Genomic DNA, 21001 nt, shown 5'->3' on the forward strand with positions numbered 1-21001 from the left:
CTCTTCATTGCCACTGCAACCAACACCCACCACCCACCACCACCACCATACCTGACAGAAAGAGATCCAGACCTGCATGGGGTGGATGCAGATGTCTTTAAAATAAAACTGGATCTCTTCCTGTCAAGAACCAACTTCACAGCAGGAGGTGCAGATGAGGGCAGCTGCGTCAAACTCTCTCATGCACCAAATGGCAATTGCTAAAAAGCACTCGTGAATTAAAATCATGTAGCAACACCGAATGGCGGTGCCCCAGCATGGCCACAGCTTGTGAGCTGAAACTAGATGAAATGAAATAAAATAAAATAAAGAGAAAAAAATGGTCACCAACCACACAGTTCCGGGTTCAGTCCCGCTGCGTGGCACCTTGGGCAAGTGTCTTCTACTATAGCCTCGGGCAATGCCTTGTGAGTGGATTTGGTAGACGGAAACTGAAAGAAGCCCGTCGTATATATATATATATATATATATATATAATATATATATATATGAGTGGCTGTGTGGTAAGTAGCTTGTTTACCAACCACATGGTTCCGGGTTCATTCCAACTACGTGGCACCTTGGGCAAGTGTCTTCTACTATAGCCTCGGGCCGACCAAAGCCTTGTGAGTGGATTTGGTAGACGGAAACTGAAAGAAGCCCGTCGTATATATGTGTGTGTGTTTGTGTGTCTGTGTTTGTCTCCCCAACATTGCTTGACAACCGATGCTGGTGTGTTTACGTCCCCCGTTACTTAGCGGTTTAGCAAAAGAGACCGATAGAATAAGTACTAGGCTTACAAAAGAATAAGTCCCCGTGTCGATTTGCTCGACTAAAAGGCGGTGCTCCAGCATGGCCGCAGTCAAAATGACTGAAACAAGTAAAAGATAAAAGATAAATAAGAAATTCTTGTGACAACACAGAGAAAGAAATACTGAAGAAAACTTTCAGATTCTACAGGACTCACCCCACGGCCACCAAGCTGTTGTTGGGACAAAACGAACAACACAGAGCATTCTTCAAATGAACAATAACTTCAGGGTTTTTGCTGAGGGACAGGAGATTCCAGACTCTCACATAACTGAAAAGACAATCAAGGATTATACAGAACTAGCAGTATCGCCCGGCGTTGCTCAGGTTTGTAAGGGAAATAACTATAAAGCATTTTAGAGAGTTATAGCCAAAAAATAGCAAAAAAATGGGGAAAAAATGATGGTAAATTTTTTTTGAGAGTTAAAAAAGGTGGAGTTGCGTCCCCTAGACGGTCTGTGGTTTGGGTTTCTGATTCTCGACCCCATGTCGAATTTATCGATTTTTTTCAGAACTGGGGGAACTTTTCAAAATTTTCGCTGCGTTAGTTTTGAATTATGACATTGGGCTATGTGTGTGTCAAGTTTCATCAGAATCGGTTGAAAGCCGTGGTCAGGGTGAGGGTACAACCAGACAGACACACAGAAACACACACAGACAAACTGCCGTTTATATAGAGAGAGATTTGTTTCTTCTTACGTCCACTTTCCCATGCTGGCATGGGTTAGAGTAGTGTTTCTCAAACAGTGTTTTTCCCCCATTTGATTTCTATTTTGCTTAAATGGACCTTAACCCTTTAGTGTTCAGATTACTCTGTTAAATGTAATGCTTTTTTTTATTAAAATTGTTTTGAATTAATCATGCATTATCTTATAGCTTTGAGGTTTCAATGATGTGATTGTTTATTTTCAGAATGGCATTGTAGGTTAGGAGTGAGAGGCCAGATATCACCAGTTTGAATATAAAACATGTAGAATATATTGGGCCAGATTTGGCCGGTTTAAACACTAAAGGGTTAAATACCCAGTCAGTGTTTTAAAAAATCCTATTATTGTATTTTCATATTTAAATTTTTTTATTAGAAATTGTATAAAAAAAAAGTTTTAAATACATTTTGTGCATAGATGCAGACATGGCTGTGTAGTCAGAAGCTTGCTTACCAACCACGTGGTTCTGGGTTCAGTCCCACTGCATGGCACCTTGGGCAAGTGTATTCCACCATAGCCTTGGCTGACCAAGGCCTTGTGAGTGGATTTGGCGGTAGACGGAAACTGAAAGAAGCTTGTCATATATATGCATATATTTGGGTGTGTGAGTGTGTGTCTGTGTTTGTCCCCTCACCATCGCTTGATAACCGATGTTGGTGTGTTTATGTCCCCATAACTTAGCTATTTGGCAAAAGAGACCGATAGAATTAGTACTAGGCTTACAAAGAATAAGTCTTGGGGGTTGATTTGCTCAACTAAAACCCCTTAAGGTGTTGCTCCAGCATGGCCACAGCAAAATGACTGAAACAAGTAAAAGAATAAAAGAATTGTAGAAGTATAAACCAATTTCTTGCTCATAAACTTTAACCTTTTTGTTACCAGATTTAGGCTATTATTTCTAGCATACAGAGTGACCACATTGAGGTCTCCTCGTTTCATGTCTTCTGCTGATTATTTTTCTTAACCCTTTTGTTACCCTATTTCTGTTGAGATGCTCTGTGTTTCTTTCAATTAATCTTAAATGCAGTAATCCTGAGCCACTTTGCAGTTCACCCATCGCTGTTTATCATTTAAACTTACGTTGATTCCTCTGTGGTGTTGTTTTGCATTTCCAATCCGATTGTGGCCATTTGCCAGCTCCGTCTGGCACCTGTGCGGGTGGCACGTAAAAAGCACCCACTACACTTACGGAGTGGTTGGCGTTAGGAAAGGCATCCAGCTATAGAAACATTGCCAGATCAGATTAGAGTCAGGTGCAGCCTCCTGGCTTCCTAGATCCCCGGTCGAACCGTCCAACCCATGCTAGCATGGAGAACGGATGTTAAACGACGATGATGATGATGAATACAATAGATAAATACAAAGTATAAAAATAATAATAAAAAAGAAATAATAAATCTCTGAACGAGATGTAAACAGTAACTGCACGACAAAGTGAGGTATATTTGCCATCTCAATATGGCTAACCACTAAGCGTGGGTGTTACTGTAGCTTTTAGCCCCAGGAGAACATCGTCTCCAGCTGGCTTTAGGCACACTTTCTGTGCCCTTATGGTATTTGCAAAGGGAGGTCATCCCTCTCTCATAAGCCGAAGTGATACACATGGACTGCAGTTTCTAGGTATTGACCTGTCGTCGGCGTACAACAATCACCGGTTTTAGGGGTCAATAAATTAAGTACCAGTTACACACTGGGGTTGATATAATCAACTTATTTCCTCTCACAAAATTTTAGGCCTTGTGTTTATAGTAGAAAGGATTATTATTATTATTATTATTAACATGGTAAGCTGGCAGAATCATTAGCATGCTGGGCAAAATGCCCAACAGTATTTCGCTTGTCACTCAGTTCTAAGTTCAAATTCTGCTGAGGTTGACAAATTAAGCTCCAATTGTGTACTAAGTGGAAGCACATTGCCTAGTGGTTAGAGCAGCAGACTTGCGGTCGAGGGATCGTGGGTTCAAATCTCAGACCGGGCAATGTGTGTGTTTATGAGCGAAACACCTAAGCTCCACACGGCTCCGTCAGAAGGTAATGGCGAAACTATTGCTAACTCTTTCGCCACAACTTTCTCTCACTCTTTCCCCCTGCATCTTGCAGCTTACCTGCGACGGACCAGCGTCCCGTCCAGGTGGGGAACCTATACGCCAAGAAATCGGGAAACCGACCCTTATGAGCCAGGCATGGCTCGAGAAGGAACAAACAAACAAAAACAATTGTGTACTGGGGTCGACGTAATCAACTAGTCCCCTCCCACCAAAATTTCAGGCCTTGTGTTTATAGTAGAAAGGATTATTATTATTATTATTATTAACATGGTAAGCTGGCAGAATCGTTAGCATGCTGGGCAAAATGCCCAATGGTATTTCGCCTGTCACTCAGTTCTGAGTTCAAATTCTGCTGAGGTTGACAAATTAAGCTCCAGTACTGGGGTCGACGTAATCGACTAAGTTAAGTTAAATTTTTTGGCTCAAAAAGCAAAAGCAAGGTCATGTAGGGGGACATGGAGTTATGTACAGGGAGTGTGTTCATGCAAAGAGTTCAGGCCATTTCTGGTCAAGAGAGACTTTGAACCGAGCGGTCGTCAGCATCTTCACTATCTCGTCCGGCAGCTTATTCCACGAATCTGCAACCCGGACGGAGAAAGCCCCTCTCCTTCGATTGAGATGAAATCGTCGCAGATAGAGCTTTTCGGAGTGACCCCTGCAGCCGACGCTCTTTAGCAGGAGTGAAGAACAGCTCTTTCGAGAGGTTACACTTTCCACAGTCCCCTCTCCCAAAATTTCAGGCCTTGTGCCCATAGTAGAAAGACATTATTATTATTACTATTATTATTATTATTATGAATACAATAAAAAACACTACTAACCCATCATCAGCGACAGTCGATATGTTGGTTCCAAAATCACAGAATGCAACAGATCTGACATGATACTCATTTGCTCCACCAGCAAATATTGGCCGGGGCGCTGGAAACAGGTGTCTGGTGAGGGAAAAGAGAGAGAGAAGAAAATAGACATTGATAAATACCAGCACGGAAGACAGACGCTTGTTAAACCATAATAAACATAAAGTCCCTGGGTTTTCTGTTGTCATAGATCATGGGTCCCCTTGGTCACATGTTCAGGCTATGGTGTGGAGGTGCATGGCTCAGAAACCTGGACGTTATCGAAGAAGCTTGAGAGGCGGTTGGATGGAACCTACACTCGCCTCCTTATGAGAGCTCAAAATCTCTCGTGGAAGCGTCATCCAACCAAAGTACAAATATATGGCAAACTACCACCTGTATCATCTCTTGTGAAAGGTAGGAAAGTCCAGTTTGCTGGACATTGTTGTAGAGCTGAAAAAGAGGCAATTTCTACTCTTCTCATCTGGAAGCCATCTGCCCGCGATACCAGTCAAACCAATTCTACTATATGGCTCAGAAACCTGGACGTTATCAAAGAAGCTTGAGAGGCAGTTGGATGGAACCTACACTCGCCTCCTTATGAGAGCTCAAAATCTCTCGTGGAAGCGCCATCCAACCAAAATGCAAATATATGGGAAACTATCACCTGTATCATCTCTTGTGAAAGGTAGGAGAGTCCAGTTTGCTGGACATTGTTGTAGAGCTGAAAAAGAGGTAATTTCTGCTCTTCTCCTCTGGAAGCCATCTGCCCGCGATACCAGTCGAACCAATTCTACTATATGGCTCAGAAACCTGGACGTTATCAAAGAAGCTTGAGAGGCGGTTGGATGGAACCTACACTCGCCTCCTTATGAGAGCTCAAAATCTCTCGTGGAAGCATCATCCAACCAAAACGCAAATATATGGGAAACTACCACCTGTGTCATCTCTTGTGAAAGGTAGGAGAGTCCAGTTTGCTGGACATTGTTGTAGAGCTGAAAAAGAAGTAATTTCTACTCTTCTCCTCTGGAAGCCATCTACTCGCGATACCAGAGGGCGCACGCTCTCCTACCCTGATCTAATCTCCAGGGATACAGGCATCCAGCAACAGGACCTCCGTAATGCTATGATGGACCATGAAGTCCAGCGTAGCATGGTAAATTCCATTGACTCGACCACGGTCGAACAATGATGGTGATGATATATATATATATATATATATATATATATATATATATATATATATATATATATACATACATACATATCATCTCTTGTGAAAGGTAGGTGAGTCCAGTTTCTGGACATTGTTGTAGAGCTGAAAACAAGGTAATTTCTGCTCTTCTCTGGAAGCCATCTGCTCGCGATACCAGGGGGTGCACACTCTCCTACCCTGATCTAATCTCCAGGGATACAGGCATCCAGCAACAGGACCTCCATAATGCTATGATGGACCATGAAGTCCGGCGTAGCATGGTAAATTCCATTGTCTCGACCACGGTCGAACAATGATGATGATGATGGCTTAATGGTAAGGTGTTAGACTCAAGAGCGTAAGATTATGGTTTCGATTCCTGGGCTGGGTGATGCATTGGGTTCTTGAGCAAGACACTTCATTTCATGTTGCTCCAGTCCACTCAGACGGCAAAAATGAGTTAATCCTGTGATGGATCAGCCTCCCTTAAGTTAAATTTTTTGGCTCAAAAAGCAAAAGCAAGGCCATGTAGGGGGACATGGAGTTATGTACAGGGAGGGTGTTCATGCAAAGAGTTCAGGCCATTTCTGGTCAAGAATGTATAGCCCATGAAACTGGCCCTTATAAATTGGAGTCATTCGCGAAGGTAAGGTAACTTTACCACCTGGATAGGACACCGGTCCCTTGTAGGTATGATTAATGCTTGCCAGCTGGGTGAACTGGAGCAATGCGAGATGAAGTGTTTTGTCCAAAAACACAACGCATCACCTGATCCAGGAATTGAAACCGCAATCTTACGATCATGAATCCAACACCCTAACAACTAAGCCATGCTCTGCCACAACACGAGAACCCTTGGATGTATTCCACTGAAATTAGGTAAATAATCCTTTGAACAGACGGTGAGTAGCGATGCCTGCTAGGTTCGGCTGCTCTGCATTGATAAGGGGCAAATACCCTGAAACTAGTCTGCAGATGCCTGACCAGCAAGGGGACGCAGCTGACCTCCCCTGTTTGAAGGTTATAATGGACACAGGTTCGTGTGTCACATAGCTAGCTAGAGGTGATGGCCTCTTGAAGCTAATCAACGGCAGCATTCGTCCTATATTTCTGGACTGCCATATTAGCTTGGCAATAACTTAATATCCAGTACTGCTGCCATAGTTGAGGGCTCAAGACACACCATGGTTAGTCCCACATTATTCCATAAAGAGCATAGTGCTGGTTCTCCAGATTCTCTAGTGTATAAATACCCCACCTGGATAGGATGCCAGTCTGTTGCAGGATTAACTCACTTTCGCCAGCTGAGTGGACTGCTGCAACGTGAAATGAAGAGTTTTGCTCAAGAACACAACACATCGCCTGGTCCAGGAATTGAAACCACAATCTTACGATCATGATGTCGACACCCTAACCTATTTCTTTACTACCCACAAGGGGCTAAACACAGAGGGGACAAACAAGAACAGACAAACGGATTAAGTTGATTACTGGTACTTAATTTATCGACCCCCGAAAGGATGAAAAGCAAAGTCGACCTCGGCGGAATTTGAACTCAGAACGTAACGACAGACGAAATACCTATTTCTTTACTACCCACAGGGGGCTAAACACAGAGGGGACAAACAAGGACAGACAAACGGATTAAGTCGATTACATCGACCCCAGTGCGTAACTGGTACTTATTTAATGTTTAGCGGTATTTCGTCTGCTGTTACGTTCTGAGTTCAAATTCCGCCGAGGTCGACTTTACCTTTCATCCTTTCGGAGTCAATAAATTAAGTACCAGTTACACACTGGGGTCGATATAATCGACTTAATCCGTTTGTTCTTTCTGTGTTTAGCCCCTTGTGGGTAGTAAAGAAATAGGTACTTATTTAATCGACCCCGGAAGGATGAAAGGCAAAGTCGACCTCAGCGGAATTTGAACTCAGAACGTAACGGCAGACGAAATAACACTAAGCATTTTGCCCGGCGTGCTAACGATTCTGCCAGCTCGCCGCCTTCTAACCACCAAACCAGTACCTCCACCATCAAGGTGGGGAAAATATTTGCCAGAGAATCCGAAGGACCAGCCCTATGCTCCTTATGGACTAACATAAACTAACCATGATGTATGTTCAGCCCTGGGGTACATACCACGAAGGTTATGCTAAGTTTCAATTCTATTCCAGTGTCCCCGCAACCTTTTTCCACGGCTGTGTGGTAAGTAGCTTGCTTACCAACCACATGGTTCCGAGTTCAGTCCCACTGTGTGGCACCTTGGGCAAGTGTCTTCTACTATAGCCTCGGGCCGACCAAAGCCTTGTGAGTGGATTTGGTAGACGGAAACTGAAAGAAGCCTGTCGTATATATGTATATATATATATATATATATATGCGTGTGTATGTTTGTGTGTCTGTGTTTGTCCCCCCAACATCGTTTCACAACTGATGCTGGTGTGTTTATGTCCCCGTTACTTAACGGTTCGGCAAAAGAGACCGATAGAATAAGTACTGGGCTTATAAAAAAATAAGTCCCAGGGTCGAGTTGCTTGATTAAAGGCGGTGCTCCAGCATGGCCGCAGTCAAATGACTGAAACAAGTAAAAGAGTACATTCTTCTCAAAATTCAGCAACATAGCTGAAGTAAAAATATAACTAAAAGTAGAGGGAAATAAAGTTATATTCAGGTCACACTGTGGCACACGTAGCATCATCTCGTGGCACACCAGTGTGCCGCAATATACTGGGTGCAGAGCACAGTTGCATGACAACAATAATCTTCGCACATACTCTGAAGAAAGCCAGCCTTGTTAACTTTCAAGTATGTGATTGCCAGATGTGGAGTTTTATTATAGGTGCGCCTCAGCCCTGCCCCTTGTATTTCAAGGAGTCTTATTGTCAGCAACGTAGGACCCAAGGTACCTGAAATCACTGACCTCTCTTGGGTTGTATACCAATCATCATCATCATCATCATCGTTTAGCATCCACTTTCCATGCTAGCATGGGTTGGCCGGTTCAACTGGGGTCTGCGAAGCCAGAAGGCTGCACCAGACCCAGTCTGATCTGGCAGTGTTTCTACGGCTGGATGCCCTTCCTAACGCCAACCACTCCATGAGTGTAGTGGGTGCTTTTTATGTGCCACCGGCACAGGTGCCAGACGAGGCTGGCAAACGGCCACGGTCGGATGGTGCTTTTTACGTGCCACCAACACAGAGGCTAGGCGAGGCTGGCAAACGGCCACGATCGGATGGTGCGTTTTACGTGCCACCTGCATAGGTGCCAGACGAGGCTGGCAAATGGCCACAATCGGATGGTGCTTTTTATGTGCCACCTGCACAGGGGCCAGACGAGGCTGGCAACAGCGACGATCAGATGGTGCTTTTTACGTGCCACCGGCACAGGTGCCAGACGAGGCTGGCAAACGGCCACGATTGGATGGTGCGTTTTATGTGCCACCTGCATAGGTGCCAGACGAGGCTGGCAAACGCCCACAATCGGATGGTGCGTTTTACGTGCCACCTGCATAGGTGCCAGACGAGGCTGGCAAACGCCCACAATCGGATGGTGCTTTTTATGTGCCACCTGCACGGGGCCAGACGAGGCTGGCAACAGCGACGATCAGATGGTGCTTTTTACGTGCCACCGGCACAGGTGCCAGACGAGACTGGCAAACGGCCACGATCGGATGGTGCGTTTTACGTGCCACCTGCATAGGTGCCAGACGAGGCTGGCAAACGGCCACAATCGGATGGTGCTTTTTATGTGCCACCTGCACGGGGGCCAGACGAGGCTGGCAAACGGCCATGATCGGATGGTGCTTTTTGCGTGCCACTGGCACGGGGGCCAGATGAGGCTGGAACAAATTGCCTGGTGTCTTTCCTCCTCGTTGATGGTCATATTATCAGTCTTCTTTGCGCGGAGAAACAGATCAACTTGGCTGCAGCATTTCCCCCCCCCCATGATTTGAGAATGGTATCACAAAGACAAATCACAAAAAGAAATGCAGTCCCAGATACACAATGCAAAGAAGTAAGATGAGATGGCCACTGCTGGAAAGCCTTTGATGATAGGCTCCACCAATCAAGGTTGACCAGAGCAGCAACTTTATGCATCATCAAAATTACCAGCTGACTTACCCCAACTGTCTGAGACAGACTCCTTTGTACCAATTCCAGATGATGACTCTCGTGTCGTAGGATGCTGTGGCCAACAGAGCGCCATCTGGTGAGAAGTCGCAGGACACAACAACGTTTTGGTGACCGTATAACTTACGGACGGGATCAGATCTTTTGCTTTTGGAGGTTTCACAGATAACAACCTGTGGAAAAAAAAAAAGGAAAAAAAATACACATAAAAAAAACTGAGGCAGTTGGTACTGTTGATTGCTGGGGGAGGGGACACACACACACACACCTATTGCCTATTTTTCTATCCTTGATTGCAATGGTTATCAAATGTCCCTACCAGCAATACATATGTACATACCAGTTACCATGAAAGCGTTTATGTAAAAAGCAGCCTGTCCAATTGTACTACACTAAATTTGGGGGTTATTTAAGCAATGTATGTGTGGATGGTTAACAGGTCAGATGTTGCACTGAAGAAACAGCAAAAACTCCAGACATATGTATATACACCAATTACCTATTTTTCTATCTTTGTTATCGGATGTCCCTACCAGCAATTAATATATATGTACCAGTTACCAGGTATATTTCACATGGCATCAGGTAAGATGAGGCCCATTTCAGTATGGTTTTCACAGCTGGATGCCTTTCCAAATGCCAACCACCTTACAGACTGGACTGGATACTTTCTCCTTTTTATTTTACATGGCACCAGTACCAGTGAGATCACCAAAGATCCTTTGAGAGGAAGGCTGGTATTGAAGGGGGTGGTTTTACACCAGGTGATGAGAAGTTAAAGTACAACAGGGGGACAGAAACAGGTGTCTTGCTGTAGAAGAGACTTGGCAATTACATCAGAGTGAATATATCGCACTGTGGTTAAAACTTGTCTTAAAAAAATGAACAAACTCTTTGGCCAACCCAGGCATGGCTGCATAGTAAGAAACTTGCTTCCTAACCACATGGTTGTCGGTTCAGTCCCACCTTGGGTAAGAGTTTTGTACTATAGTTTGGGGCCAACCAAAACCTTGTGAGTGGATTTGGTAAACGGAAACTGAAAGAAACCCATCATATATATATATGTATATATATCTACATGTGTCTGTGTTTGTCCCCTCACCATCACTGCTTGACAACCGGTGCTGGTGTGTTTATGTCCCTGTGACTTAGCAGTTTGGCAAAAGGGACCAATAGAATAAGTACCGGCTCTAAGAAATAAGTCCTGGGGCTGATTTATTCGACTAAAAACCCATCAAGGCAGTGCTCCAGCATGGCCACAGTCAAATGACTGAAACAAGCAAAAGATTTAAAAAGAATATGTATATATAAACACACACACACACACACACACACACACACACACACACACACACACACACTAAAATGTGGGCCAAAAACCAGGACACACAGACACAAATAATTTAAGTGTTTTTCATATTCATATTACCTTATAAGGTTAAACCAACATTGATAACAAAAGATTGTTAGACCTGCTAAAAATAGAAGCCAAATCTCCTTCAAATCACACCCTATGGTTTTATGTATGAGTTTGTGAGAGAGACCTCTACATGGCAGTTAGACTTGTTAGAAATAGAAGCCAAATCTCCTTCAAATCACACCCTACGGTTTTATGTATGAGTTTGTGAGAGAGACCTCTACATGGCAGTTAGACTTGTTAGAAATAGAAGCCAAATCTCCTTCAAATCATACTCTACTGCTTTATGTATGTATGCGCTAATGAGAGAAACCTATATATGGTAGTAAGGATTGGTAGAAATAGCAGCCAAATCTCCCTCAAATCACACCATACTGTCTTAAATAAGGGTGCATGGAGAAAATATATAAGTACAAATGAGGTTTTCGGGGAATAAGTTTGCTTCCCAACCATATGGTACCAGGTTCAGTCCCACTTGGGGGAGTGTTTTCTACTATGGCCAAGGGTTTGTCAGTGGATTTAGTTGACAGAAACAAGAAGAGATCCAGTTTAGTTTTAAAGAAACCCACATCCACACCATGCAAGTCTCTCAGGCATTTAGGGAGATAATCCTGCATTATCTTGTAGTTTAGAGGTTTCAGTGATGTGATTTTTTAGTTTAAGAATGACATGGTAGGGCTGAGGTGAGAGGCGAGATCTGGTCAGTTTCAATATAAAACAGGTTAAATATTCTGGCCGGATATGGCCGGTTTGAATGCTAAACGGTTAAGGGCGCATTGTTGAGAGTATGGCTGATCCAATCACTGTTGGACAGGCACTTGTTTACATATTCAGTCTTGGCCTCATTGAGGTAAAGACCTACACAATTTGAGGCTTGTTCGAGAGATTGTAAAAGAGACTGGGCATTGGAGAGAGAATCACTGATAAGAGCGATGTCGTCAGCTGTGGCAATAACGAAAGAAAACACTCAAACTAGTGATGACACGTCATAGTGATGAGGGTTGCAGAGTTGAAGCAATTAACCCTTTTGATACCAACCCGGCCAAAACCGCTTCTGGCTCTGTTGTACAAATGTCTTGTTTTCATAAGTATTGAATTAAAATCTTCCACCAAACCTTAGTCACAATTTATGTTCCCAATACTAGTTTAATGATAACTAAGTTCCTTTACTAAATTCTTTTTTATATTCAAAACTAGCAGTATCGCCCGGCGTTGCTCAGGTTTGTAAGGAAAATAACTATATAAGCATTTTTAGAGAGTTACTTCCCTTATATAAACCAAGCAAAAAATGCATTAATAATGCGGAGAAATGATGGTAAATTGTTTTTTAATCATAGACTCATTGTAGACACGCGCTAATACCCAGAAGGGCTCGATATGAATCACGACTATAAGATACCCGCTTTTGGTTAAACTGCACCGCAAAATGTGGGAGTAGTTAGGAATCTAAATCGTAGGAGACAGACACTCACACAACTTGACTTTTATATATAAAGACTAGCAGTATCGCCCGGCGTTGCTCAGGTTTGTAAGGGAAATAACTATATAAGCACTTTTAGAGAGTTATTTCCCTTATATAAACCAAGCAAAAAATGCATTAAAAATGCGGAGAAATGATGGTAAATTTTTTTTAATCGTAGACTCATTGTAGACACGCGCTAATACCCAGAAGGGCTCGATATGAATCACGACTATAAGATACTTGGTTTTGGTTAAACTGCACCGCAAATGTGGGAGTAGTTAGGAATCTAAATCGGAGTAGACAGACACTCACACACTCAACTTCAGTTTTATATATAAAGATTAAGTGAATGAAACACAGAGCATCTCAAAATAAATACGGTAACGAAAGGGTTAAATTAGAAACTCCCTTCTGAAACCAATCAAGAAGATCAAAGGGACAAAATGACACTCCTGTCCAAATGTGACAACAGTTTTTCATACAAGGACAAGTTGTGGACTTGTAAAGATACAAAATGGCCCCGAATGTGAGGTGGTCCTTTGACCGATACAAACACTCAGCCTTATGGGAAACAGACCTACCGATTGACTGTAAGTGGCTTGGCAAAAGAGACTGAAAGAATAAGTAGCAGGCTTTAAAAGAACTGGGTTTGATTTGTTTGACTAAAACCCTTCAAGGTGGTGCCCCAGTATGGCCTCAGTCAAATGACAAACAAATAAGAAATAAAAAAAATATAATCTAGTAGGCGTAGGAGTGGCTGGTGGTAAGTAGCTTGTTTACCAACCACATGGTCCCGGGTTCAGTCCCACTGCGTGGCACCTTGGACAAGTGTCTTCTACTATATAGCTTTGGGCCGACCAAAGCCTTATGAGTAGATTTGGTAGATGGAAACTGAAAGAAGCCCGTCGTATATATGTATATATATATATATGTATGTATGTATGTATGTATGTGTGTGTTTGTGTGTCTGTGTTTGTCCCCTCCAACATCGCTTGACAAGCGATGCTGGTGTGTTTACGTCGCTGTAACTTAGCGGTTCGGCAAAAGAGTACGATAAAATAAGTACTAGGCTTACAAAGAATAAGTCCTGGGGTCGATTTGCTTGACTAAAGGCGGTGCTCCAGAATGGCTGCAGTCAAATGACTGAAACAAGTAAAAGAGTAGAAGAGAAAGAGAGAGTAGTGTAAAAAAATTGCAAACAGGTGACCTGCTCAAGTGAGCAATCTTTCAGAGATTTTTTTAGAAATAAAGGAGGAAAAGGCAGAAACACGAAACTGGTCAGGTTCTCTGTACCGGAAACCAATCTGGGGGCAAGGAGAGACACACACACACACACACACACAGGAGACTTGCATGAGTGAACAACAGACTGTTGTGCAAAATAAAAATTAAAAACAAATAAAAGCCAATCAAAGATTGTAGATAGGAGGTCAGACTTACTTTGCACAGGTGGGCAACAGATGGTTTTCATCATCATCATCATCGTTTAACGTCCGCTTTCCATGCTAGCATGGGTTGGACGGTTCAGCTGGGGTCTGGGAAGCCAGAAGGCTGCAACCAGGCCCCAGTCTGATCCGGAAGTGTTTCTACGGCTGGATGCCCTTCCTAACGCCAACCACTCCATGAGTGTAGTGGGTGCTTTTTACGTGCTACCTGCACAGGTGCCAGGCAAGACTGGCAACGATCACAGTCAGATGGTGCATTTTACGTTCCACATGGTTCCGGGTTCAGTCCCACTGCGTGGAACCTTGGGCAAGTGTCTTCTACTATAGGCTCAGGCTGACCAAAGCCTTGTGAGTGGATTTGGTTGAAGGAAACTGAAAGAAGCCTGTTGTATATATATATATATCTAGGTTCAGGAGTGGCTGTGTGGTAAGTAGCTTGCTTACCAACCACATGGTTCAGGGTTCAGTCCCACTGCGTGGCACCTTGGGCAAGTGTCTTCTACTATAGCCCCGGGCTGACCAAAGCCTTGTGGTAGACGGAAATTGAAAAAGCCTGTCGTATATATGTATGTGTGTCTGTGTTTGTCTCCCTAGCATTGCTTGACAACTGATGCTGGTGTGTTTAGGTCCCCGTCACTTAGCGGTTCGGCAAAAGAGACCGACAGAATAAGTACTGGGCTTACAAAAGAATAAGTCTTGGGGTTGAGTTGCTCGATTAAAGGCGGTGCTCCAGCATGGCCGTAGTCAAATGACTGAAACAAGTAAAAGAGTAAAGAAATAAAACCTAGCTGAGTTTTGCACAAACAGGTGAGGCTCCACTGTGATTCTTTTGTTCAGCAGGAGGCGTTTCTGTGAAACAATAGGTGTGTGTGTGTATGCGTGTACGTGGGTGTATGCATACCTGCATGGAGCAGGGGGGTGGGGTTGGAAGTCAAATTGCTACATCATCGTCTGATATTTAATATTTGTTCCATGCCATCCACACCTGTTCTATTCTTCTCTGGTCACTCGCCCTGTTCAATCCTCTGTAACACTTCGCTTATATCTCGCCAACCGCCGTACCTTGGGGGTTATGACCCTGACACTTCACCACCAACTTTCTTCCTCTCTCAGTCGGAAAAGAAAGAGAAAGGGAGGGAGGAAGAGAGAGAGAGAGAGAACACATACTCTTTTACTTGTTTCAGTCATTTGACTGCGGCCATGCTGGAGCACCACCTTTAATCGAGCAACTCGACCCCGGGACTTATTCTTTGTAAGCCCAGCGGCACTGGCAACTACCTCCCTCAAATGTTTTTACACGTGCCACCAGCACAAGTGCCAGTAAGGCAACGCTGGTAACGATCACGCTCGAATGGTGCTTTTTACAAGCATGGAAGCCAGTCAGCTGCTCTGGCAACAATCACGCTCGGATGGTGCTCTTAGCGCTCAACTCGCACGGATGCCAGTCATTGAATTTGATTTCGATTAACATCCATATTTATATATAAAATACTACAATGAGCCATCATTTTGATGTCACAGGATAATAATAAAATAATAATAATAATAAACATTGTGTACAGTGCTCAGGTGCACTACAACTCATCTAAAAGTGTATATATATCAGGTGTAGTTTTGACGGACTTTTGGAAAGCATGAGGTCACCTTAAAGGGTGCATCTGTCACTGGCAGTCAACAACTGACGCAGGCAGTTTTATTCCATGTTTCAGCAACTCTGAGCGTGAAAAAATTTTTCCGAAAGTCATGGGCTGTGTTGTTTTCTGACTTTGTAGGCATGTCCACGTGTGTTAGACACTGAGATCAAAAAGGTGTTCAGTGTTTGTTATTGGTGGAGGTGTTGACAACTTTGTGGGCGTTTACCATTTCGTCGCCAGACGCCGGAGCTTTCAGTGAATCCATGCCCATATAATAATAATAACGAAATTATTGTATCAGTGCTCAGGTGCACCACAACTTGTCAGAAAGTGCGTATAAGCATCTGCAGTAATTTACAAATGTCTGGAAAGCGAACAATGTATTAGTCAGATACATTCTTGTGTGTGTATGGAGGGGGAAAATCAGTGTAGTGTTGGCGATCTCAGGAAGCAGGAAGTTTGAAAGATGCACATCTCCGCAGCTAACATGATTCCTGCAGTTTGTTTCCATGCTTCTTACTCTCAGCATGAAAAAAGTTTTCCTAAGTCATGGGAGCTGTGCTGTTTTCTGACTTTGTAAACATGTCCACGGGTGTTAGACGGGTGGAGTTTTTAAATAATAATAATTATGACATTATTGTATACAGTGCTCAGGTGCACCACAACTTGTCAGAAATGCATATAAAGCATCTGCAGCAATGTACAAAGTCTGGAAACGACAGTGTATGAGTCAGATCATGCTTGTGTGTGTATGGAGGGGAGAAATCAGGTGTTGTGTTGGCGAATCTCAGGACATGGAAGTTTTGAAGGATGCAATGCTCCGACAGCTACAACTGATGCCGGCAGTTTGTTCTATGCTTCAGCAACTCTCAGCGTGAAAAATGTTTCCTAAAGTCATGGAGCTGTGCTGTTTTTCTTACTTTGTAAATGTCCACGGGTGTTCGATGGGTGGAGTTTGAAAAGGTGCTCAGAGTTATTGTTTCTAAGATGGTTGATAATTTTATGGGTGTCTGCCAAGTCAGCTGCCAGACGTCGGAGTTTCAACGTGTCCATGCCCAGGGAAGTAAGGCGTTCAGAATATGGCAGATGCCTGATGGAGGGTATTCTCTTGGTTGCACGTCTCTGAACGGCTTCCAGACGATTAATATCCAGGGCAAGATAGACTGGTGATGCAAATTCCAGGTGAGGTCTTACAATAGCTGTATAAAGCCACAGATAGATAGCCGGAGAGCGGCACACAAAGGATCAGCTAGTAATAACAGTAATCCTTTCTATCATAGGCATAAGGCCTGAAATTTTGGGGGAGAGGGTTAGTCAATTATATTGACCCCAGTGTATGACTGGTTCTTATTTAATTGACCCTGAAAGGATGAAAGGCAAGGTCAACCTCAGTGGAATTTGAACTCTGAATGTAAAGATGGATGAAATGCTGCTAAGCATTTCACCTGGCATGCACAGGTTCCGGGTTCAGTCCCACTGTGTGGAATCTTGGGCAAGTGTCTTCTACTATAGCCTTGGGCTGACCAAAGCCTTGTGAGCGGATTTGGTAGACGGAAACTGGAAGAAGCCCGTCGTATATATGTATATATATATATATGTATATATATATATATACATATATAATATATATATATACATATATATACATATACATATATATATATATATACATATATGTGTGTGTGTGGTTTGTTCCCCTAGCATTGCTTGATAACCAATGCTGGTGTGTTTACGTCCCCGTCACTTAGCGGTTCGGCAAAAGAGACCGATAGAATAAGTACTGGGCTAACAAAGAATAAGTCCCGGGGTCGATTTGCTCGACTAAAGGCAGTGCTCCAGCATGGCCGCAGTCAAATGACTGAAACAAGTAAAAGAGTAAAAGAGAGAGTATTTCTGTTGAGACGCTCTGTGTTTCTTTCAATTAATTTTAAATATACAAAGAATTTAGTAAAATAACTTAGTTATCATTCAGCTAGTGTTAGGAACATAAATTGTGGCTAAGGTTTGGTGGAAGATTTTTTATTCAAAACTTATGAAAACAAGACGTTTGTACTCAGAGCCAGAGCTGGTTTCAACCGGGTTGGTAACGAAAGGGTTAAAAACGATAATCTTTATATATAAAAGTCAAGTTGTGTGAGTGTCTGTCTCCTACGATTTAGATTCCTAACTACTACCACATTTTGCGGTGCAGTTTAACCAAAAGCGGGTATCTTATAGTCGTGATTCATATCGAGCCCTGCTGGGTATTAGCGTGCGTCTACGATGAGTCTACGATTTAAAAAAAAAAATTACCATCATTTTTCCGCATTTTTAATGATTTTTGTTCGGGTCATATAAGGGAAGTAACTCTCTAAAAATGTAGTTATTTCCCTTACAAACCCGAGCAACGCAGGGCGATACTGCTAGTGATTATTATTTCTACTCTAGGTACAAAGCCTTGAAAATTTTTGGGAAAGGGGGCTAGTCTGCAACCACCATCACTTTAGCAGAGTTCACTTTCTTGTAAGCCTTCTGGTCAGGTCTCCAAGGTCGTGTATAGATCGTGGGCAGTGGTGGTGGTCATGCATGGCTGCAACCAGTAAAAAGATATGCAAAGAGGACAACTTACCAGTCTGTTGATGCCAGTTGCAGCGAGGTAGTTGGCTTGCGGAGAGAACTTGCAGCAGTACACGGCGCTGTGCATCGGCATCTGAAGTGTGTGGGTCATGTTCCCATCATCGTGGAGGTCCCAGAACTTTAGGGTACCATCATGGGAGCCAGACAGCAGCATTAGGCTGCTGTTGGGAGCAAAATCAAGGCAACTGACTTGTTTGGTGTGGTCGTGGAGGTAGAGGAGCAGGTGTCCTGTTTTGCGGATGGAAAGAAGAGGAGAGATGTGAGAGGAAAGAAGAGGAGAGATGTGAGAGGAAAGAAGAGGAGAGATGTGAGAGGAAAGAAGAGGAGAGATGTGAGAGGAAAGAAGAGGAGAGATGTGAGAGGAAAGAAGAGGAGAGATGTGAGAGGAAAGAAGAGGAGAGATGTGAGAGGAAAGAAGAGGAGAGATGTGAGAGGAAAGAAGAGGAGAGATGTGAGAGGAAAGAAGAGGAGAGATGTGAGAGGAAAGAAGAGGAGAGATGTGAGAGGGAACACCGAGATGAAGAGAGAAACGACAACTGCAATGACAACCACAACAACAAAAACAATAGTAACAACAACAACAGCAGCAAAACCATAGCAACAATATCAACAACAACAACAATGTACAAACCACTGTAAGCGTTCCACAGTTGGATCCTGCCGGAACTTACTCCGACGGCCAACACCAGACACTTGTCGAACGGAATCAAGCAGGGTCGGTCATGGTTGGAGCCGTCATCCAGAATGGTTGTGTCGCCATTGCAGAGGTGGTAGTCTTGCTGGAGTTTTTTCGGTTTGGGGGCTGTACTGAACGCCAGGGAGCACACGTGTTCGCCACAGTCTATGGTGTGCTTAGATTCCAGAGAGCTGTAAACAGATAGGGGACGTCTTAGTGGATGACAGCAGAAGGGGGTCATAAGAGGGTGACGGTAGGGGGTGGAAGCCACAGAAGGAGATGGTGGTGGGGGTGGTCATAAGAGGGTGACTGTAGGGGGTGGAAGCCATAGAGGATGGTGGTGGGTGGTCATAAGAGGGTGACGGTAGGGGGGGTCATAAGAGGGTGACTGTAGGGGGTGGAAGCCATAGAGGGAGATGGTGGTGGAAGTGGTCATAAGAGGGTGACGGTAGGGGGTGAAGCCACAGAAGGAGATGGTGGTGGGGGTGGTCATAAGAGGGTGACGGTAGGGGGTGGAAGCCACAGAGGGAGATGGTGGTGGGGGTGGTCATAAGGGGGTGACTGTAGGGGGTTGAAGCCATAGAGGGAGATGGTGGTGGGGGTGGTCATAAGAGGGTGACGGTAGGGGGTGGAAGCCATAGAGGGAGATGGTGGTGGAGGTCGTCATAAGGAGTGACGGTAAGGGGTGGAAGCTATAGAGGGAGATGGTGGGGGGGTCATAAGAGGGTGACTGTAGGGGAGAGGTGATGGAGGTGATAATAGTGGGAGACCATAAAGAGAAATGGTAAGGGAGGTTACAGGGATTAATGGCAGGGAAGAAGATCATGGGGGTGGTTCACAGAGGAGAGAGCATTAGGGAGTTTGTAAGGGAGAGGTCACAGGAAGAGATGGTAGGAGAGAATTCCTGTGGCTGACAGTAGGGAAGGGGGTCACAGGGGTGATAGGTAGGGGGCGAGGTCATGTGGGAACATCTTAAGAGCTGGTGGCGGGGAGGACTGAGAAGGCCGATGGGAGTCAATTATTTGCTTTAATCAAAGAATTTGCATCATTCAACATCATTATGCTAATTTTTCCATACAGGGAACAGGCTACAGCAATAGCAACAGCAATAGTAGTAGTAGTAGTAGTATTGTTTTAACCAACATCAAAATGTGTAATTGGATGCATTGGGTTGTCGGTAAGTAGCTTGTTTACCAACCACATGGTTCCGGGTTCAGTCCCACTGCGTGGCATCTTGGGCAAGTGTCTTCTGCTATAGCCCCAGGCTGACCAATGCCTTGTGAGTGGATTTGGTAGACGGAAACTGAAAGAAGCCTGTCGTATATATGTATATATAGGCGCAGGAGTGGCTGTGTGCTAAGCAGCTTGTTTACCAACCACATGGTTCCGGGTTTAGTCCCACTGCGTGGCTGGCACCTTGGGCAAGTGTCTTCCACTTTGTCCCCCTAGCATTGCTTGACAAGCCCAGTACTTATTCTATCGGTCTCTTTTGCCGAACCGCTAGGTGACGGGGACGTAAACACACCAGCATCGGTTGTCAAGCAATGCTAGGGGGACAAACACAGACACACAAACATACACACACACATATATACACATATATGACTTACATTTTGTTGAGTTGAGCGTCCCATGGACATAAAACCACATAGCCATTACCACATGACCAAGCGAAGTATTTGCCATCTGGTGACCAGGCAATGGCCCTTGTGGCGATTTTATTTGCATTCCTTGCGTTTCTGTGAGGAGACTTGAGTTCGTATGTCAGGTGGGCTTGGACTGAAAGACAAAAAAAAAACACAACAGAGTCAGTTTCCATAGCAACAGCAATGAGGTGAATTGGGAAATAAATCAGTAGAGCAATTAATACGACTAGCACGAACCATGAAAATAGCAACTTTCTCTTCTGCAGATGTACGTACCTATTTCTTTAACTACCCACAAGGGGCTAAACACAGAGAGGACAAACAAGGACAGACAAACGGATTAAGTCAATTACATCGACCCCAATGCGTAACTGGTACTTAATTTATCGATCCCCG

The 21001-nt window shown here is 44.0% G+C and overlaps 2 protein-coding genes across 3 annotated transcripts in view; both read right to left on the reverse strand.

The window, feature by feature from the left end:
* LOC115226761 (WD repeat and SOCS box-containing protein 1) overlaps positions 1–20793 on the reverse strand; it is a 22790-nt gene extending 1997 nt beyond the window's left edge. The window contains exons 1-6 of the mRNA XM_029797782.2: positions 20570–20793; positions 18915–19150; positions 18276–18511; positions 9701–9882; positions 4366–4479; positions 947–1060 (exon numbers count right to left, since the gene is read on the reverse strand). Of these exons, the coding sequence (XP_029653642.2) occupies positions 947–1060; positions 4366–4479; positions 9701–9882; positions 18276–18511; positions 18915–19150; positions 20570–20778 (1091 nt within the window). The 5' untranslated portion in view covers positions 20779–20793. The remainder of the gene's footprint in view (positions 1–946; positions 1061–4365; positions 4480–9700; positions 9883–18275; positions 18512–18914; positions 19151–20569) is intronic.
* Positions 1–21001, reverse strand: part of LOC118768538 — a 492176-nt gene that overhangs the window by 286629 nt on the left and 184546 nt on the right. The gene's annotated exons all lie outside the window — the stretch shown is intronic.

Source organism: Octopus sinensis, linkage group LG30 (assembly GCF_006345805.1).
Source record: "Octopus sinensis linkage group LG30, ASM634580v1, whole genome shotgun sequence".
Lineage (NCBI taxonomy): Eukaryota > Metazoa > Mollusca > Cephalopoda > Octopoda > Octopodidae > Octopus > Octopus sinensis.